Genomic DNA, 23,509 nt, shown 5'->3' on the forward strand with positions numbered 1-23,509 from the left:
TTTTCTAGTGTTTTTAATTGAGTGCCAATTATCATCTGAAGATTACAGGGCACAGTAATAGAATTATTGCTTTCAGTATCAAATACTTTCAACTAAGTTTATCTATTAAGTATGAGGTGAGATGTACAAATGGGCATGCAAGTTTAAAAAAACCAAAACAAAGTAAATGTTGAGCATGAAGATACAAGGGAAACAACTCTGCCTGTATTGAACTACAAACCTCTTGGGGGATGCTCATTTGTCAGTTTGGAATGACCTAATTGACAGAATTGCAATTGAGTGATGTGGAATTCAGTCCTGTCAGTTTGGTCATTCCCAACAACTGAAGTGGTGAGAGTGGAATCGTGACGTAATTAATCACAACGAATATGTTTAAGCTGTCATGGTCGGTTGAGATATTAGGTTGTAGGCCTGCAATTCCCCTTTTCACTGGATTGTAACTATTTTGGGGATGGAGAGAATTCAATTCCAGAACATCCAATCTAGTATCCCCTATATGGTATTTATGTAAATTTTGCTTTAGTACCAAGACAATTCTATTAATTGTACCCTGCCTTTCGAAGTCTGTCTGTTTTCCGATGTGCACAATTTACATTGCAAGATTAATGAGTCAAATGTTGCAGTTTTGATTCCAGACTTTTATGTGACAAAGACCCCTGCATGGAAGCGACTTAAAGAAATAAAGGTATACTGATGTTAGTCCCCAAATGGCCTGCTTGATTGGATGTTAAACCCAACTTCTCTCTCTTATACAAATGTGGGATCAAACGCCCAACTTGCATAGATGCAGACCTTATGATCTACAGTGCAACCTGTTAGACAACACCCTCCCTCAAAACTGAAATAGAAAGGAAGATAGGTCCATTACTCCTTACAGTTACATGATCATTACTTAAACCAGGGGCTGCCAGGCAGGATTCGCCCACATTTTCGAGAGATGGATAGAGAACAAGCTAAAAAGAAAGTGATTTTTCCTACAATCAAGGGCCATAATATGCGCAAATATCGAAAAGAACCAAGATCTTTGGGTTTTAAACATGCATTTCAAGTTTCATCAAAATCGGATTAAAATTGTGATCTCTACAGGGTCCACAACCTTGATATACCATATTTTTACACCATTCGCGTACAAGCGGCGGCCATTTTGTCCGGCAGCTTTGGTTTGATTTTTAGGAAATTCGAACTCAACATTTATTACGGTGTCACGGTGATATAATCAAACGGATAATAATTGTGACCTCTACAGGGTCCACAACCTTGATATACCATATTTTTACACTATTCGCGTACAAGCGGCGGCCATTTCGTCCGACAGTTTTGTTCCGATTCTCACGAAATTCGAACTCAACCTTTATTATGGTGTTATGGTGATATATTCAAACGATTTTTAAAACCAGATAATAACTGTGACCTTTAGAGGGACCACAAGCTAAAAAAAGGTGATTTTTCGTATAATCAGGGACCATAATTCAGGAAGTTACGATCCGATATGGGACAATATCGAAAGGAACCAAGATCTTTAGGTTATAAACATGCATTTCAAGTTTCATCAAAATCGAATTAAAATTGTGACCTCTACAGGGTCCACAACCTTGATATACCATATTTTTACACTATTTGCGTACAAGCGGCGGCCATTTTGTCCGGCAATTTTGGTCCGATTTTCACGAAATTCGAACTCAACCTTTATTACGGTGTGGTGATATAATCAAACGTTTTTCTTTTTTTTTAAATCGGATAATAATTGTGACCTCAAGAGGGACCACAAGCTAAAAAAAGCGATTTTTCGGACAATCAGGGGCCATAATTCAGGAAGTTACATTCCGATGGGCGCAAATCTCGACAGGAACCAAGATCTTTGGGTTATAAACATGCATGTCAAGTTTCGTCAAAATCGGTTCAAAATTGTGACCTCTATAGGGTCCACAAGCTAAAAACGCAATTTTTCGTTCAATCAAGGGCCAATAATCCACGAAGTTTCGATCCGATACATATCGAAAGCATTATTAAATGATATGGTGAATTTGATCAAAAGCTGTTAATTATTGCAACCTGTAGAATATTTACAGACAAAAATTTAAGGAAAAAGAGGGTGTGGTGCAACACCCCTGGGCATGGGACATGCATCAAAATAAATAGTTGCTATCCTTACGGTATAAAGAATAACTATGGTAAGTTCCAAGATGATCCATCCATTATGAATGTGGACGTATAAAAATGTGACAGAAAACTGGGGTGCTGTTTACATGTAAAAGACCCCACAACAGTTTGATTTGATGAAGATAAGGCTAGGTCATTTTGGGACTAACATATGATGCAATTTTATTTCAATAATTTGCTTGGGAGCAGGTATTTTTAGTAGTGGCAGGAAACTGAAGGAGCTGTTGAAAACCCACTAAGTTGGGCAGACAACTTACTCCTTGTCACGTACAAACTTGGGATTGAAACCACAGCCACTTGACAGACTTTCTAATGTAAAGTGCACACCTTGGACTACTCAACAGGTTCCATAGTAAACAAATGAACACAAATAAAGATGTAGAAAAAATATTTTTATATTTTTCTGTACAAATAAGTAAATAATATATAAAAACAAAATAAAATATATTTTACAAATTTGTGGAATGGGCTTTTCCTTCTTTCGCCCTTAATGGTAAAATTAATTCAGCATATAATAAATTGTGTTAACATTCAAAATGTTAATAATTAACAATATGGAAGTTATGGAATATAATAAATTAATGATATGCATGGAAACAATTATTGTATATACATATCAATGTTATTTTATTTCTGATGGAATGGAATGGGCTATGATGTCTTGCTGTAACTTTTCCAAGGACATTTTGAGACACTGTTATTTTATTTATATATATACCATGGTTACACTATGTGGGGAGCCACCTACTGATACTCATCGTCTAATCCTAACAGTCGAGTTTCATCGTTTTCATTCACTTCAATGTGTATACTGGTATATATATATATATATAATATTATCAACTTAAGAGTTTAATTGTCTTGGCAGCAGGTTTTGATATGATGAACAATTATATAAACCTTTATAAATAATTCATTTTCATAAGAAAAATCAATGCATAAGGCTGGGTTTGTCTGTGAAATGAAAATGTTTTTGAAACACCAAGATCACAAATCTATTTTGTTAAAAAAGCTTCTAAGGAAACGAAAGCGAAAGACAAGAAGCAAATTAATAGATTTTACTAGCAAGCAACACTACAGGTTTATTAATGATTGAAAAAGTTTAAACCGAAATGACAAGAGAGGTGAGGATCCCTGGTACATGTATCGTGCAAAAGTGAGAATTTTATATGTAGTAAATAGCAACCACTTTCCAGGTTTTTGTTCAAAATAAAAATCCTAAGGGCATGGCCCACATGGTTTATTTCGATTAACAACCACAGAAGTAGGTTGCTATCTGACTTAAACATGACACAAACTATGAGGATTATCACCAAGTATTAACCCACAATGACTTCACAGAAGGTTGCAATCTGTTTCACAGAGAATTACGAGTCTCGTATAATACCTCTGTCATAGATGACTGCCTTAACACGTGCTGTCACAGCATGCGGTGTGAATCATTGGCTGAATGACGCGTGCATTGTTTACATAAGACATAACTGCTTCGGAGAGAATGCTGCATTTTAGTCATTTTAATACCCATTTACACTAAATAGGAAATAATTTTTACCTACAAATACGTCAAACGCCTTTATTTATTTTTCCAATATATAAAAAAAATGTTTTAGAATTTAATTTGTCGCAGGAAAAAAGTTAATATTTCTAGCTCATTAAGCCGCATCAATGTCATCCTTATCAGTGATTGTCGCGGCCAAGCAAATATTCACTGCGGATCAGTGTGAGAAGGTTGATACAGGGAATAGCCACCTTAAACCATCAAAAGTTGCTATGGGAGATAATTTAGAGGTGTGTATTTTAAAGCCTCAACATGCCAGTATAAAGGTTAAATATAAGAGTGTATTAAAAAAAACATTTTGTCCAGAAATTATTTCAACTATTCTAGAGATTTTGCATCCCTACTTTATGCATCTTGCCCAAATAAAATAGTATAAATTTTAAAAAACACAACACAGTTTATATGGAAATACAATCACTGGTTTATAAGTATAGCATGACGTTTCGACAAGTATTCTCTTATCGTTATCAAGCACAAATGAAACCGTGTTGTGTTTTTTTAATGTGTTCAATCGCTAAATGCCACTCAAGGGTAGTATAAATTTTGCAATCTTTTTGTTCAAGCCATCCAATTCTTCATAAAGGCTTTATTCTATTCTTGGGTGTGCTTAATTACAAGAAATCAAATTTTTCTTTAGCAACAAACAGCCTTTATATTAAAATAGTACAGTTTTTATTTTTTTTATTTTTGAGATAAATATGCGAATGATTGGTCTGTTGTGCCTTTAACCCTGAAGTTACCGATTATAGTGTTATTGTTTACGTGGGGGATTTTAAAGATTGTTACAAGCACATTCACTACTGTTAGAAGTTACAGATTACAATAGTACTTATTGTAGGGACAGTAATTAAAATGCAAATCATAACGAAAATCTTTTATCTATTGCATGTAGAAAAAAAAAAATATTTGAAGACAATAAAATCATACCGTCAGATAAAATTAATTTTGATGAAAAATAAAAATTCCTGATTTTACTGAATCACTTTCTTTGAACAAATTAAAAAATGCAATATGGAATGATTATTGGTAAACAAATATAAATACATGCAATTCTGAATTAAATGAACACATAAAAACGTAAATTACGTCTTAATAAAAACGTAAATTACGTCTTATTAAATATGTCCACCATCTTTCAGTTTCACAATGACTAGAGACCTAAGGTGCCCTCTGAACCTTTACATTATCATCCTTCCATCAATCATGAAATCTACATGAAATATGAATCCACTATTAAACAAATTTCAAACAACTGAAACAGTACAATTAGAGACACAATGTTCACAAATCGATATAGAACCCGCTGTTCCTTTCTCAGCTGGGTGGTTATTCTCAGAAACTTGTAGATCCAACATCATGGTGAAATACAATACTCCATACTGTACATAACATTAAATTATAATTTATAACATCGACTAACAAAACTTAACAGATATATAACAAACACATAGTGTTATATAACAATTCAATTTACACATCACTACCATGTACTGGATCATAATTTAGAGACACATATAACTCATTATAAGATTTAGTATTATTATCATAGTCATTATATTGGTTAGTTTTACGCATCTTTTCCGCTGCCTCAAGTAATTTACGCTCATACCAGCTGTGGGACTGTGTAGTATTAGTGTTAGTCGACACCCCTGATGATTTCGGTAAGTGAAAATCCATCGGATTGTTCGTTAAGCAAGGTGAGTTACTATTACTAGGTGTACCTATTGATAAACTACGATCGGCACTAAACGATGAGGAGGGCGTACAACTGACTGATTGATTTCCCTGTCCTATACCTTTACTACTATAACCCGAGTCGGGATTACTACTACACGTAGAATCTTCTTTATTAACATACGCTGGATTATAAACAACTTGACTTGGTGAACTATGAGCGTAAGGTATAAAAGTGGAGGGATGATGAACTGGGGATTTTGAGCCATTTAAAATAACATCTTTGTTTGTGAGACTATTTTCAGTTTTTCCACTATCCACATTATTGCGAACTTGATAGTTATATGTAGCTGAAGGATATTGTCTATTGTATGCTGGTGTGTCTGTTTTATACACAGGTTTGGAAACAGACGTAACAGTGCCATAAGGTTGACCTTGTAACCTGTTATCTGTCGTTGATCTAGTATAATTAACGGAGCTAGCCAGTTTACGAATTTCATTTGCACTAGAGTAAAGCTCATCTTGTTTAAAAGTATTTGTAGAATCATATTTTCTATACGGACTATTATTAACGTGATTTTCGGGTCTCTGTTCGCCATTTTCAAAAGGTGTTGGAGTTTTATTTGAAACACGATCTAAAAATGTTACACTTTTCCTTTGAGGTGACATACTATGTTCGGCTCTATCTGGACTATCTAATGTTCGTTCGACACTTTTACTCCTAGGAATTCCAGACGGATAAAGATCTTGATCCTGATTTAATGGATCAGAAGATTTGGCAAGTCTGTAGTTTGGTGATAATGGCCGAGAATTATAAGCACTTGTTCGATAGTTTCTATTTTGATCATAATGTTTTGACGCACTAGAATTATAGGCACCGGTGCCGTTATAAGTAGTACCTAGGGAGGAATCCCGAGCACCGATGACGTTACTTATATTTGGGACCCCCCCTTCGGCTAAATTTGACCTTCGTGAATTTCTGTTTTCGATTTGAGCTCTTGACATACTCCTATATAATTGTGAGTCAAACTGACTTGACTGTCGCGGTCTAACAGTCGGTGGACGTGTCACACTTTCTCCAGGTCTCTGCCATTTTTGATTTGCACTTTGTTTAGGAATTGCTCCTTCACTTTTGTCCTTACTAACACCTCCAGGATAATTAAAATCATGATAAATTGTGTTTGCATTTTCTTCATATTTTGGAGAAGCACCGTCTGCTTTTCTGTCCATATTATTTTTATTTGGATGAACTTGTGCCTGAGTGACAGTTAAATGATTATTATTCCTCTCTTTCTGTGGGGCACCATCTTTTTTGAATGAAACGTCCCAACCACGTATTTGCCTCATGGCTGCCTGACGACTTTCATAAAAAGTTTTCTTACGATTTTTGCCACTGCAGTCTGATAAAGTCTCATCTGAACGAGACTTAAACAAGCGTCCATTTGCATTTTGATGAAAGTCGAAGAAGATATTCCTAGATGGAAGAGCAGAATCGTCATGGTGATGATCTAAACAATGTCCATAACTATCCATTTTATCATCCAGCCACGATTGTATTTGCTTATTATATTGAGATAACACATTTCTATTACCACTCCATTCTTCTTCGATTCTTTCCGTTATTCTATTATGACAAGCTTGACGTTCCTGTTCTAATCGTTCCTTCGTTAATTTATCTATCGCATACACTTGTTGTGCTGTACGTTGATCAAGATGATCAATACGTTGACTTAATATCTGATGAGAAGCATCGATGTGTTCGTATAGATTGCCTTTAGTTTTCTCCACGTCATTTTCAAGTTTCTTCAAAGAAGGTCCACACTGACATGTCGGACTATAACCAATGGGACCCTACAAATAAATATAAAACATTGATTATGTTTCTTGAATCTATAGCAGTGTATGATTAACAGATTCCAGTTTTCATTCTGGATTTTTTGTTCATTTGGAAGGTCCACTAACTTCACTATTGCCTGATTCTGCTTTATTTGTCCAATGCAGGGATAGACTGAGAAGAAGCCTGTGAGTATGGTAGACTCAGGGGGCGCCTAAAGAATTTAATGATCTCTTGTAATTTTGGGGACCTTTTTAGTCTTGAATTTACATTGTTTTTGATGACATGATGAAACTGCCACATGCTAAATGGGGGTTCGAATGGAGGGCCACTAATGGGGCCAGACGCAGGGCCGTCACTGGTCCAATGGATCTGTTTCTTATTAGAACTGACTATATTTCGTGGTCAAACTGATAAGTTCTTTATTTCTATCTTAAATGAATCCGTGCAAGTAAAATGTATTATTTTTATCTAATAAAAGTTTGATGTTTACCTGTTTAATATTACCAGCTAAATCTCTATAATACTGAACACCTTGTTTAGGTACATATTGACTAAAGAAACCCTCAACTTTTCGCCGTGGGATATTAGGTGTTGGTTTATCTTGAGCTACAGGTTTCTCTTTATCCTTATCTTTATCCTGAAAATATACATACATAATTTATCTATAACACAATAGATGGCAATGGTGTATTGAGGATGTAAGAATGAGTAGTCTTTGATTAAACATACATTATGCAAGAGCTAAATCTGTCTATTGCAGGTCTTTCTTTAGGCCTGAAATGTTATCTAAATTATTAATTAGACATTAATTAACCTATCCAGACCATAATCAACTCTAGATGGCATCGCTAGCCTGCGATCTATAGTGGATTATGAACCGATTTATTGCATAACTTTCCTTCACGATTTAACGATTAAATGGATAATCGAGACTATACTGTTTATCGTACCGACTTTAGTAATGATGATCAAGGCTAGGCGGAAATTCAATCGCTTAGTTCTCGGTTCATAGTGGATCAATTTGAATGAAATATTCAGTAAATTGCCTTTACATTATCTAGATTTTAACTATTATAGTGAGAACTGCCAACTCGTTATCGAATCTCCCATAATGTATCTTTAAGATATATCTCTTTTGCTGAAGACTGTAACCAGAATTTTCTTTCTTCAAGTCATACTTTCAAGAAGTAATTTATCAATTTTGTGAACTTCATTTTGAGTGAACCCTTTATCATTACAGGCCTGGGACAGTACAGCGCAATGGACGCTTACGGCTCGCCACCAGATCCATTAACTTTATTTGATATATTGCAATTTCTATGTAGTTTGCCTTGTCTGCAGGTTTGTTTAAGTAGCTGCAAACCCAAAATGTTCTCCCAAATTGCATTAATGAATCTTTATGACTAACACTACACTAAAATATAAGTTTTACGAAATACAACTGCATGTATGTAGTCCTACCTTTTTCTTCCGTTTGAAGAAGAAGAAGCGTTTTTTCTCTTCTGGTTTTTCGGTTTTTATTGGTGGATGATCTTCTGGAACAACAATAGGTCCATCAATCATCTCAATCTCTTCTTTAAACGCTACTTGCCCTGGTATTTGTTCTCGTTCTCGACTAGTATGACGTGGCGTCCTAGGCTACAAAAAACAAAAGTATAGCTTGCTAGACTGAAATTTAATAGGATTCTTCATCTCACTAATGTAATGAATGATTGAAATGGGGTTTAACATCCTAGTTTTTTGCACCAACCTGGCTAATGGAGATGTGTCATATGCCAAGTAGTGTTCTATGAGGGAAATTTCACCCGGACAGAAATAATTCCAACTGTCAAAGGTTCTTTTACATGCATGCCAACATGTATCCAAATGACTAAACACTTTTCCTGGCAGGCTCTCCATCCTGCACCACTGACACCAGGCAACTAATCTGGAAGATGGCCGGGAACTTTCAAAGCTAACACTAGTATCGAACCCCAGACCTCTTGGTTAGTGAGACAGCACCTTACTCGTTAAGCCACATCTCACTAATGTAAACACAATATATTTTAAAAAGATCAGGTAATAATGGTAGTCCATAGACTGTCCACAAGGAATTGTGGACGACACATGGAAGGAGCGAGAGGGGTAATGGAAATGTACAAACTCATCTGTACCCTACTCTTTGCGATCATACTTGGCCATCTGAGCCTCCATTTCTCCTCACAAAGTTATGTGTTTATCAAATTTTAAGCACATTTTACCAATTGCTTGTAGATTCATGCAATGTGTGTGAAATAGCTTTCGCTTTAAAATTCGCTTCCACAGAAGTTATATCGCAGACAAAATTCTTGTAACTGTGTAAACCTGTTATATACCGGTATGTATATATAATATTTAGATTAAAGAATTAAATATTGCCTTACCCTAGAAAATGATGTAATGATAAGAATTATTTCAGGGTGCTCTTTTCTCTTGGCAACATCTACAGCTGTTTCATTTTGCTGTTAAGAAAACATAAAATAAGTTATGAATTTCGGTTACATTGCTTTTCTATATTTTTGGGTAGGCAGATCATTTTATTTATACAATGAAAAGATTTGGAATGGATTTCTACTTTACATAGTTTATTTCTTGTGATTAAAAGTACTGAAAACATTCAACTCATCCAAATAAATTATTTATAATAATATTCTAAAAGATCACCATGTTTAGGTAAAACTTACCTTATTTTTGATACTGATGTCAATATGAGCCTCGACAAGTAGTTTGGCAATTTTACGTCTTCTAAGAGCAGCAGTGATATGAAGACTAGTATCACCATTCTGAAAATATTTCAATAAAAAAAATATATTATTCTAAAAGTAATATTTTCTGAGATGTGAAACTCCATTTTGAAAATGAAACCCTACCATAAACAAAAAGCATTTACATGTCTATTTGGGAGACTTGGATCATGCACAGAAATTAAACCTATTTTACATTCCAATAAAAATTTGTTTAAAAGTTGCCCACAGATAGAAACAGCTGGATAATATCAAACTTGTCTTTAATGTTAAGAGGGTAATTGTACACAAGTGGTTTATTTTTGAAATAAAATACAACTTCAAACATTGTTTATTTTACACTAGATTTTAAACTAAATAACCAAAGGCTAAATACAACTGTGTTTCCATTTTTTCTCCTAATAGGCTGTGGTTTAAAAGCCAACAAGCTAAATATACAATGTGGTCTTTATTCATATATAGCAGGGAGGTGGCAGCCATTACAATGTTCTCAAGGTTGTTCTTAAATCAGTCATATTTAAAAAAAAATGCAAGTCACTCATCAATCAATTCTAGAAACAAGTCACATACGCCTACTGATAAATAATTTGATATTGAGGACGATTGCAAATAAATACCAATCTTCCCAATTAATTTGGTCCAACATTTCATTTCCAACATATATTACCACAACAAAAGTGTGGTGTGTGTGTTGAACACTCAATCAAGGACAACCATAATTTTACTTAGAAATTCAGTTGGAAATGATTGATGAAAACAGAGTTGTGATTGGTTGAAAATATTGCATCGTCTCCTATCAAAGTGAGCAAATAAATCGATAATGGTTATTTAGCATTACACCCTGCCACTGGAAGATACCAATACCATTCTGAAGTACATATCGATTTTCATAAAACATTTACTTTGATATATTATAGATACCTGTATGTAGTTTATATAGATTTGTCTTTGACATTCTATAAATGAATTTGAATGTAAGTTATCAGAACTATCAACGGCCGTTAGACATGCATACAAAGAAAGACGATAATGTCAATATGATGTAAACATGGAACACAAGTCAACGTGAATTACACAGAGTTAGACAGGAACAATGAGAAAGTTGTCAAGAATTTGTTTGTGAAGAGATTTACATCTCACCTAAACATGCTGTTTTTGATCTTTTTATAGAAAACACATGTTAAAGAGAAAAGTTTATTGAATAATACTAGAGGGTGGTCTAATATCAGACTTATTATGTCTAGTTGTTAATACCTTCTTTATATTTCAAACACACTATACAATATATTGTTTAAGCAGCATTTAGTAACTGGATGAGAATAACACATGACACAATTATATGGAATACAAGTTACTTGAAGGGTTTATTTCAGCGACGTTTCGATGAGGGCTCGCCCGTCTTTATCAAGCAAAAAATGACAACCATGGTACAATGAAGATATATATACAAAATATGGAACAAAGACAAACATTTATATACAATCAGAGATAATCGTTTAGAAACCATCAAAAGGGTGGGACTTGAGGGTGAATGCTTTCGGCACCAAACAACTATCTCTACATCGCATGAGAAATGTTAGACTGTTACAAACTTTGATATATTTACCCTCAGATGGTTTCTAAACGATTATCTCTGATTGTATATTAATTTTTGTCTTTGTTCCATATTTTGTATATATATCTTCATTGTGCCATGGTTGTCATTCTTTGCTTGATAAAGACGGGCGAGCCCTCGTCGAAACGTCGCTGAAAGAAACCCTTCAAGTAACTTGTATTCCAAATAATTGTGTCATGTGTTATACTATACAATACAGGCCATATCGGTTTTATTAAAAATAAAAGTAGACTACTGTACCTTATTTTGTTCATTTAGACGACATCTGGCACTAATCAAAATTCGTGTGACCCCAGCGTGACCATATCTTGCTGCTGTATGTAAAGCGGTGTCACCATACTGAAACATTAATAATAAATTTGATTAAATAGGGAAATGATATTAAGTTAATACCTTAACCATTTACAATGGTTTCTTGACTGAAAAATATTTTGCCATTTTCAAAAATTTGTCACTTAAGCTTGGGACCTGCCAATAATTCAAGAAATAGAAAAGGGCAATAAGGTAACAAAAAAAGTTGGTTTACTAATAAACAGTTAATTTAAAATTATTTAATTAATTAAAACTTACATTATTTTTACTATCTGGATTACAACCGGCATATAGAAGAACCCGTGAACTTTCATTATGACCAGCTTGTGACGCTAAATGTAATGCTGTAAAACCCGCCTGAAAAAATAAAAAAATATTTTGTTACATTTATGAAAATAGATAATAGATCAGTAAAAAGGGTGTTTTCTCAGACCTAACTTATTTGGCTGTGTGTTGACATTCAGATTATATCATGGAACAATGTGCACTATTTTCTTTGACTAGTTGGGTTGTAAAGGTGCTATGGGTACAGCGTTGAATTAAGTCCATCTTAGAGGCATACTCTTACATTTCTGGTCAATTAAATATATTTTATAAAAGTAAAAAAAAAATAGATTGACAGAGAAGCTCTAATAAAAAAATATATCTTCTCAAATTTAGTTAAGTTTACATTTGAAGGCTCTTTCTGATCTAGCTCCTTGGTTGTATCTGTTATTATTTCATTCAATTCGTGCTGCTGTTCATGCCCATATTACAACTTTATAATGGTGTTTAATAAGTACTATCTTACCTTATTAGGTAAATGAACACTAGAGTTATGTTTAACTAATAATTCTAATGATTTACTATAACCATTCCATGCTGCTTCATGTACAGCTGTATTACCATGCTATAATATATCAAAATATATTGATGCAATTAAAAAAAAAATTAATGCAATAAAAAAACAAAACAAATTGTATTAAATCTAGATTTGTTTTAGAAGCTGTTAACATCACTTGTGCATTTCTGTATTTTTTTTTCAATGCTGTTCGGACTAAGGCCATAACTATTTAACTTGTAGTTTTTTGGCATCTTGATAAATAAGTAGTCACTCTTTAGATGTCCAATAAAAAATCTTATCATTGTACACTTCCCACTTATTTTAGAATTCTAAATAAATAAAAGAACAATAATCACCTGGTCTTGTACATCTATACAACATCCTTCATTTAATAAGAGTTCAGCTATTTCTAAATTACCTTGTGCTATGCATCTGTGTAATGGTGTATATCCAAGCTTAAACAAAAAAAAAATTTAAAAGTTGATAATAAAGACATCGGACACGATTCTATGGAATATAATTACTGTTGATTTATACTGAGCAACATTTTTGATGAGGATACTCTTGTCTTTTGTTCAATCATTATTTGTAATTTTGCCATTGCTTGATATAGATGAAATGTTGCTCAATCATATACAATATATTTCTAGTTCAATTACTATATGCCATTGAAACAATCAATTTTTGAGGACTTGTAATCCTTCCTCAGTGTCTAAAATCAGTTAAACCGTGTCAATATAAGGCAAAAGATGCGCAAAATTAAAACTTTCATCACAAATTAAAGCTAACATTTAATCCAGGTAAGATTAATAATAATAGATTTATTTCAAGCAGATTTAAATTGCTTATAAACATGTGTAAATGATAGAAATTTCCGTGCCCTATTACCAACACTTGTATATTTTTACTAGATAGCTGCCAGCTGGAATAGATCTGATAAAAGTAGTTCCGACCAGAATGCCAATCACTCTGTTTGGAGGCAAGTTTTACTTTTATCTACATATGTCAGTAAATAAAAACCGATTGAATGAAGAAAGTGCTTTGTGTTTTGTAACTTTAAGAAGATACGTAAGGCAATCGTAGAAGAACTAAGAAATAAAATGAAATGAAATGAAATGGGGTTTAACGTCCTACTGTTCTGCTCCTAACCTGGGCTAATGAAGACGGGCATACGCCATACAGTGTGCTATGAGGGAAATTTTGCCCGGACAGCGGCACTACGGCCTACTCTTATATCGAATTCCAACTGCCAAGGGATCTTTTACGTGCACGCCAATGTGTACACGGGACCTCGGTTTTTCGTCCCATCCGAACGACTAGACAGCTTTCCTTGTCAGCCCCTCCGTCCTGCTTCACTGACAAGGGAGAACCACGCCGGAAAATCTGGATGAACTTTCTCGGCCAATGCAGGGATCGAACACCCGACCTCCAGGCAACTAAGAAATAGACAAGACGCTATAAACAATGTAAAACAATGAAAAACATAATACAGAATGTTACATTTTTATGATTTGGGCATTTTTTTTCAAAAAAAAAAAGAAAAAAAAGCTGATTTATAATTAATCACCAAAATGACCTTTACTTGACCTTTTGATTTCTCCAAAACCTTTTCAAATATTAAACTAAATTTTTATCTTTATTAATCTATTTTTCAACCCTACAAATGTATATACATGTAGTTTAATGTTATTTTAATGGTCTAAATCTAACAAAACATTATCTTTTTTAATTGATTTTGAATTACAGTGGGACCTGAATGCATTGTCATATTACACACAAAATTATATTGAAATATCAAATAATTTCTTTGATTCAAGCCCCAACATGCCAGAATAATGGTTAAATATACAGTTTAAGAATAGACAAAATTAGGAGTACTTGAATTAAAAAATATAAATTAATTTTAATGCAAGTTGTGACCATTTACATTGTTTTTGAATGAAGTAGTGCCGGCCGGAGGGTCGGAGAAAGACAGCTTTTATAGTTGTTCGGATGGGACGAAAAACCAAGGTCCTGTGTATACATTGGCGTGCACGTAGAAAATCCCTTGGCACTTGGAATTCAATATAAGAAGAGAAGGCCAAAGTGCCACTGCCCGGGCAAAATTTCCCTCTTAGCACACTGCATGGTGTATGCCTGTCGTAATTAGACCAGTTGGAACAGAACAGTAGGACGTTAAACCCCATTTTATTTCATTTCCGTTTTTGATTGATTTCTCCCCACTATCTTTTACAAGTATCTTAAAAAAAATGAAGTTATAATAATCCTCCCTATTTTGTACAGATCAGCACATTCTTCAAGCATGATTTTATTTTTAATCTAAGTATGCAGAATTATCTTAGTATTTCCTTAATTACATAATAACAAAAAGTCTTTACATTAGAATAATACCTATATTTAACTTTGGAGATATGAACTATCTAGCCATGGGAGATAACTCTACTGGCACTGAAGTTGTTTGCTTCTAGCCACATATTTTTTTATTCATGTAACTGATAACATACTAACATTCCTTTTCAACTAAATTTTAAACATTCCTTTAAAACTCAATTTTAAAAGCATTAAATATTTTAAGACAGACATCCGTTGACCTACTTATAGCATTTTTATAATCTCTATAGTATACCTGTCTTTGTTATTTAACGGAACACCCGAGAAGTTTAATACAGCATATATAACAAAAGATGTATTATTAACTGACGCGGATAAAAATTAAACTTGATTATAATCTCGACAATAAAACCTCTACATGAAGATCAAATAACAACTCTCAAGCATCCTACACAACAGACATCTTATTTGTTACAATTTTTCTATTTTTGTCAAGAGTAAAATCTTGTCAGTGACTGTCATCATGAATAGTAAATTTTTCATTTCTTTATTTATGGAGGTCATGAAAAACATCTCTATTAAGAAAATATCTGTAAACAGTTCTGGTCATTTGAAATTTAAAATGGACCTGAAATACTTATTTAAAGAAATAAGGAAAGAGACATACTGGTATCGGTATCGACGGGACGTCCAAATATCCCGTAAAACATGTGACTGCTTTGTCCATTCAACTAGGATGGGTAGGAGATAGGAACTGATATAAAAAGCTTCACATCTATTTATATTAAGTAATGGTATGTTTTCTAATGGTCTAGCATTTCCAGAGCACAAAAGCATAATTTTTTTTTTTTTCTTAATTACTGAACTCTATCCGAACTCTTAACTCAAAATTCAAAACAAATTGACCAGATTAAATCACAACAAATAAATAATCAAATATATTATAATATGCCTCTTTTAATGCAGTATGAACACAAACGCATAAAACTGTATTTTTTTCCTTAATTAATGAACTCTACCCTAACACTTAATTTTTAAAATTCAAAACAAATTGACCGGATTAATTAAAACAAATAAATAATCAAAGATATTATAATATGTCTCTTCTTTCAGTGCAATATGGACATGGTAACATAAAAATTACTTGAAAAATCAAAATGTGTTCTCCAAATCTAGCAAACTTTTGTTAATGTACTTACGACATCCTGACAGTCTGTACTACAACCATTACGTATTAATATTTTACATGCTTCTAAATAACCATTTTGTGAAGAATAATGTAGCGCTGTTCTTCCTTCCTGCAATTATCATAGAATATATATACATTTTACATGTGCTTTCAGTGATGATTTAACATGACCAATTTTTTTTTTATAAAACACAGACAGGGAATTGCCCATCAACAACATACATGTAATCAATCATTCATGTAAAATCTTAATTCCCACAAATCAAGTTTTAAAATATCTATCATGAACTCTGTACTAAGCTTTAAAAGTAAATATGTGAATCTAAATAAAAATTCTATGAAATGTGTTCAAAATTCTACAATCCTATAAATTTGAATTTCAAAAGGGTTCTTCCATATGCCCATGCAATGCTTTTAATAATTCCATTGAAAACTTTGTTTTGTATCATGTTCATGAGATTTAAAACTCATGATGTGAGATAACAAATTGAATGGATCAGTGCACCTGGACGCTGGTAACGACAATAAATGTGGGTGTATAAATATAAGGGTTTAAATCCATTCAACTATGTCATTTTGGATCAGGGATAATGAAAAACTCCTAGAAAACATGGTGCTAACAACTTTATATTCCATGTCATGTGTAGCCCTGAGATCAAATACAGGACTGCATAGATGACACTTGACTGAAATAAGACATATTGTTATCTCTTTAAGTCAAGAAAAAATCAAATATTCTTTTTTTAATATTATATGGTAGTAAAATATATATAGGCCTATTTTTTTCAGGTCACCACGCATAAATTACATAGATATTAACATGCCATGTGAAATTTAACAACATATCAATTACATGCCATAAAAAAATACCTATCTGCCATCTTCATTACTAAGCATTTATATAAAATAATAAAATCAAGCATTCTATGCATTAATTGTTAATAATTTCCACTTTACAGCTTAGTATGTATCATTATATATACAGATTATCATCTATCTTATATACGTCCTACACTTAAAAATACTATAAAATCTCTTTATATTATATGAGTTTATGAAATTTAAAACTGATAAGGCAGTGTAATATATTGTTTGTATATTGAAGTGTTTTTATTAGGGGTAATATGAAACTACAACATGTATTTATTGTATGAGTAAGATAAAACATCTACGCCATTTAAAATAGTCAACAGGTAATATTTGTCTTCAAGCAACTCCTAGTTGCTGGGGAGTTATGTTGACACCACTCTTAAAATCAATTAGGCTAGTTATACGCTGTAAAGTTCATTCTATTTCGAAAGTTCGGCAAACCAAATCAAGGTGTGATAAGAGGACGCCAACAACATGGAGTAGGTCTACTTATGCATCAGGATTTGATCCAAAGCACACATTATCATAATTGCTTTAAATTTACAATAAAACGCAGGTAATCTGAAGTGTTTTTGAGAGTACATGCATTGTAACAAATGGAGAGAGAGAGAGAAATGGGGTTTAACGTTCACTCAACACAAACTAGGTCATTTCGGGGCTAAAGTATGATTTTAATTTTATTTCAATAATTCGCTTGCGCGTAGGGGTCTTTAGCAGTGGGAGGAAACCGGAGGACCCGGAGAAAACCCACGAGGTTGGACAGGCGACCCTACTCCTTGTCAGGTACAACCGGGGATTCGAAACCACGCCAGTCGACTCAATGACAGACTTTATGATACAGCGCGCGCACGCTAACCATTCAGCCATCCAACCCCCCTTGTAACAAATGGAACGCAAACATATTCTAACATATTATGTAAATGATTTTACATGCACAGTCTATGGGTATCTTTTTTTTGTCAATAGAATTAATGGTAAGTTGCACCGTGCATATCAGGGGCTGTCACTTCAAAAGTTTACAACCAAAGATTTTTTTAGACTGCTAATCATTATTTGAGAAATCTTGAATCCTTTGTAAAAGACGACATAGCGAAAATTGAATATCAGTCAAAAAATGGTTCAATTCCATTCAGTATTTAAATATATATATTGAAACTGAAACTGTTGCAACATCTGGCATCCACTGCAGACAATAAACAAGCCAGCACCACCTAGTGTTGTGCAAAAGCTTTGAGGAGCCTCTTTTTAATCTGATTGATTTAAAACTGGGTGATTATCTACCTTTGATATTTCCTTGATTAAGCCGTAATGATATAATGTCCATCTTCAGTCAGATCTGAAGACTATACCAAAATATACCACGTAATTTTTTTATTCATTTCTGAAATGGGTGTTATGATACAATAAAATCTTATCTTATCTTATCTTATCTTTCTTGCATTTAAAAAAAACGAAGAAAACCAGATAAATTTTGTAGTCAGTCAATTTCAATGTCAGCTTTTGAATGTCTAAATATCAAAACATATATACTCACTCGATCAGGTTCAAAAGTGGCACCAGCTTTTAGAAGGTTTTCTATTTCTTCTGTTTGCCCTTTACTTGCGGCCAGTCGTAACCGACCTTCTAATGATTGTAAAATAACTGGACTATGGCCATCACTCTGATTTAATACTCCTGTTGACATGGCTGTAATATACAAAATATACTTTATTTAATATAACAAGACAATTATCTATACTTCATTATTTCCATAAATTAGCATCTGGACCGATGTAAACGAGTCGATGATTGAGCATTCTGTTGGAATTGATTGGTGTCAGGTTGGTCTAGTCATGGTGACAGCATCAATATGCTATTAATGTCACATAGACCTACTGGTTTCCATCCCCCTCTAGCAACATTTGGCATTCTGACTTCATCAAGATACCAGGACTACACTTTCAAATGCCATTTATAATAAGATAGCAAATGATAACAATTCTGCAGTTAATTTTCCTAATGTATCTTCCCACACCCCCCCACACTTAAAATCATAAAAAAAATGGAAATGTTGTATTAATGAAAGAAAGTGATAAACTCCATACTTAATTCTAAAATCACTAAAGTTGAAGCACAAATTTCACCATTAAGTTAACAAAATGTGTAAATTATCATACTTTTGCAGATTTAGAAATTTGCAAGTGTTTATTTAAAAGACCATCAATATCAAACCCAAGCCATGTATACCTAACAAAACTTACAAGCCTACAAAAATGCCCTCAAAAACAACGATATCATCTACTAAACCTATTTACTTGTAAGTTTCAGATATATGCAAAAATATACAATCTTTATTCTACAAAAGAAACATGATGTCTGTATAAGTCTAGTGTCTTATTGATAATTTCCCAGCCTATGATCAACTTGTGGCTATTGTCCCAGGTTATTATCAGTTGTAAATCTATGTTAAAGAAGAACACTAGTAGAATATAGATAGAGTTGTTAGTAGTTTAATACAAGATACCAGTCTGTTCAACCATTGGTGTATATATCTTTGAAGTGGTCAGTTGACAGATCAACAATCGAGACATGAACAAATCACTTTACAAATTATCAAGATAAATCCTTCATTATTAAAATGGGTAACAAAACAGAGCTTACTTCTTCTGATCATAAGTTCATAAGATTTTGACCCTCTTTAAATCTATTCATATTCTCATAAACATACTAATGTGTCTTAAAGAGTAAGAAAAGAATCTTGTTCATCAAAATAGGTTATCATTTCTTTTCTGTGTAGAACCTGATACTATTACTTCTTAATTATTTGTATATATCCCAATACTATTACTTCTTAAATGTTTGTAGAACACAATACCATTACTTCTGAATTATTTGTATACCACGCCCCAATACTGTTACTTCTTAGAACACAATACTATTACTTCTTAGAACACAACACAATAACTTCTTAAATATTTGTAGAACACAACACTATTACCTACTTCTTAAATATTTGTAGAACACACCCCAAAATAGGCCAATACTATTACTCCTTAAATACTTGGTATGTTCACAGTGTTGTATATTGTATGGGGGAATATAATATGTAGATACTCTACTATGATAAATATTTTAAAAGATGCAATACAGTAGAAGCACAACATGCATTTTCTTGATTTAAATTTTAACAAAAATTTGTTCTGAAAAATGTTTATTGATAGAAATAAGTTATCATTCCGACCTCCATAGACCATTACAAGAAGCAAGAAATCCATAGAAAGCAATGTGAACTGTAGATGACCATGACTTACTATAAATATTACTGCTCAAATTTAATAATATTTGGACTGATATTTTTTTTGTGTGCGGTCTGGAGTCTGGACGTCTGTATTTGCCTTTTAATCGGGAATATCAGGTCTTTTAATGTATGTGTGACCATACCTATCTAATGATGCTGCTAACAATACTATATAAAATTAATCCCCATAAATCTTGTAAGTTTAAAATAATCTTTGCTTAAAGCTCACATATTGTCATGTGAATGTTTATACTTTGATATGAGTATACTCTAATTTAATGGTTTCTGGTCAACACAAGAGGTTTACTTTCAAATTCAATGAAGTGTAGAAAACAAATATTGACAAGAAAGTTCAACACATTCAAAAGCAAATGAAGCTGGAGTAGATGAATTTATTGTTATAATTTGTAAATCATAAAAAATATTCCTTTATAAATATAATACACATACATGTAATTTTATTCTGATCATAAAAATTGTACCACATAATATAGTTATCTGTTTTAAGTGAAAAATGTGCAACTACATGTGCATGGAATAAATATCTGTAAAACTTTCCCAAGCTGTTCCCTACAATATTTCCCTATTTGATTAAGTATTAATTAAATATAGGTTTCAAATATAGTTTTAAAATATACTTTAATTATTTTGCCATATAGATATGTTTTATGGAAATGTCAGTTCTTCCCTAAAATCAGTTAGAAAATAGCTCTGAATATGTAAAATGTTATTAGACATGTGAAAGTATGCCTAGTGGACTGTGTCATTCGATTCAAATAGTTATCTCCACAGGACAGTTAAGAACATGTAAGGACAACTAGTTGTGAATACAGAGAACACCCTGGGTATGTGTCACTTTACGACCAATAATGACCAACTTATTTAATAGTGGACAATAGTAGATTTTGTCTACAGTAGAATTATCTTGTATACAGATATAGAGGCGTCCTACCTTGTACCACATGTTGACCAATCGTTTATAAGATCTAAACACCATTTATTGACCTTCTCTTGGGTTCATGATTTACCAATTATATATAACAATAGCTTTACCTTTAGTTCAATATGCGGACACTATTAGTTTTCTACTGTTCATTTGTAACAAGCAAATTATTACATGATACAAGTACAAATGCCGGACATACCAATATGTATTGGAGCCACACTCAAGGTGAAAGAATAAATATCATTTTGAACTGATTAAACTACCATTCAGATCAGTTTGCCAAGTCCAGAATTTGAAATTTTTTCTATCAACCAATAACCATTTGGTGATCTACCAATAACTATATCACCTATTGTTCTGTTTTCCAATCTCAACAAAAAGCAAGAAGGAAAACTGGTTTTAAAAGAAAAAGACAGAGTTCAACAGTAATGCCGTTTCCAGTTCAAACTAGGCTTTTTTTTCCCCCCTGATTCATTGCTGATTGACTTGAGTTTCCACTAAAATGCCTAGTTCTTGAAGTATATATAACTGCAATAATGACTCAATAATCAAGACACAGTCAGTCAGTAATACAATAAGAGAATATGTCAAATTTGTAAATTGAAAATGAAATGGGGGCTAATGAAGACGGGGGTGGGGGGGACAATTTTGTCCCCATTGGAAATGCTAGTAATAACGTTGGCCTTCACCTACTTGACATGTATAAAAGGATAATTATTTAATATAGTTTATAAAAGAAAATTAAAATGAAGCCAAGCGGCTACACATTTATATATACTATTAGTAATGCTATTATTGAAAATTAAAATATATCATTATTACTGGTATATAAAAATAAATAGACGTATGTGTTCTCATGTCAAACACACACAATAAACATTCCACTGGTTAATTGAGTCTATAGAAATTGGTTGATAATGTTTTACGTCTATACTATTCAAATTCATTGACCTTGATCATAACAGTTCATGTGAGGCCCGTCGATATGATGTTCTACTGAAATAAAGTAAATTATAAAATTACGCCCAGTTCAAACGAATGAGTTTGGATCGACCCATTAGACTTTTCATACAGCAGGAATGGTTAAAATGAAGAAAAGTGTGTCTTTATGCAGAAGCTCCAGTCTGAGAATCATTATATTAAGAAAAAGCCCCAGTAGACTCAAACAATGGTTATGTTATATAATGTTGCAACAGCCTAATTAAAATTAGACCATACATTTGTTTCTTTTTCAAGTGTAACAGAACTAAAACCAGAATGAAATAAAAGATCTGCAACAGAATTAATTACATATATACTCATGAAGACAGGAATTAGATAACATTTTTACTTACTAATTAGTTAAAGAATGGGATTCCTATGTTGATATTTACATTTGGACAATACTGACATGGTATAATATTACTTATGTTTGTTACGTAATGTGCTTCTAGTAAAGTCATGACAAATTCAGTATTAAAACTATTCTTTCGAATCTGATAAACAGTGTATCTAAAACAGAACTACATTCAATAACACTTAATCCAAAATTTTGAATAGGTAAAATATATATATACACATCTTCTGAGCATATTAAAATAATAATTACCTGAAGTCTACTATCAATGACTTCAATGATACAAATCAAGGTATATAATCCATTCCATATATATAATATTCCAGTATAAAACACTATTTAACAATTTAAATATCGTCCATGTTGTTTTAATCTGATCTCTATCTTTACACCTCTAGCCATGTTTAAATATTTTATACAATATCTTATCAATCACTGTATATAATACACTGGTGTACCTCTAGGCTTGTCTTCAACAGACAGTAACAAATGACAAGAATATAAATCATTAGACCTTAAACTTACTAGCTGGACTCATGTGCTTGGTATTTTCTTAATCATTTTAAACTGGTATAATGAATTAGAGGAGAAAAAGTATCCAATGTGTTAATCATGTCATTAATTAAGTCACTAATTAAAGACATCATTGACATACAACTATAATTAAAGTCACAATATAAAGTCATTAATGTGCAGAAGTTGTTTACCCCTCATTATATTGATTGACATCTGGTCATGAAGCTGTCAGTCACTCATCTTGTTTTCTCACTAGAGAGTTAATTTTTCCTAAATCTCCCTAATAACTTTTGTTTATCTAGA

The 23,509-nt window shown here is 32.8% G+C and overlaps 1 protein-coding gene across 2 annotated transcripts in view; it reads right to left on the minus strand.

Moving 5' to 3' along the window:
• Nucleotides 1-2,537: 2,537 nt before the first annotated feature.
• Nucleotides 2,538-23,509, minus strand: part of LOC126812270 (uncharacterized) — a 43,906-nt gene continuing 22,934 nt past the window's right edge. The window contains exons 1-12 of one of the 2 annotated variants that reach the window (XM_050538563.2): nucleotides 22,943-23,081; nucleotides 18,666-18,817; nucleotides 16,272-16,370; nucleotides 13,098-13,196; nucleotides 12,709-12,807; nucleotides 12,177-12,275; nucleotides 11,847-11,945; nucleotides 9,932-10,030; nucleotides 9,632-9,709; nucleotides 8,691-8,867; nucleotides 7,720-7,866; nucleotides 2,538-7,243 (exon numbers count right to left, since the gene is read on the minus strand). In XM_050538563.2, coding sequence (XP_050394520.1) covers nucleotides 5,189-7,243; nucleotides 7,720-7,866; nucleotides 8,691-8,867; nucleotides 9,632-9,709; nucleotides 9,932-10,030; nucleotides 11,847-11,945; nucleotides 12,177-12,275; nucleotides 12,709-12,807; nucleotides 13,098-13,196; nucleotides 16,272-16,370; nucleotides 18,666-18,815 — 3,201 coding nt within the window. In that variant the 5' untranslated portion in view covers nucleotides 18,816-18,817; nucleotides 22,943-23,081 and the 3' untranslated portion in view covers nucleotides 2,538-5,188. Of the gene's footprint in view, nucleotides 7,244-7,719; nucleotides 7,867-8,690; nucleotides 8,868-9,631; nucleotides 9,710-9,931; nucleotides 10,031-11,846; nucleotides 11,946-12,176; nucleotides 12,276-12,708; nucleotides 12,808-13,097; nucleotides 13,197-16,271; nucleotides 16,371-18,665; nucleotides 18,818-22,942; nucleotides 23,082-23,509 lie in introns of those variants that run through there. The other variant, XM_050538562.1, reaches the window with a different exon arrangement.

This window comes from Patella vulgata, chromosome 2 (assembly GCF_932274485.2).
Source record: "Patella vulgata chromosome 2, xgPatVulg1.2, whole genome shotgun sequence".
In the NCBI taxonomy this organism is placed as follows: domain Eukaryota; kingdom Metazoa; phylum Mollusca; class Gastropoda; family Patellidae; genus Patella; species Patella vulgata.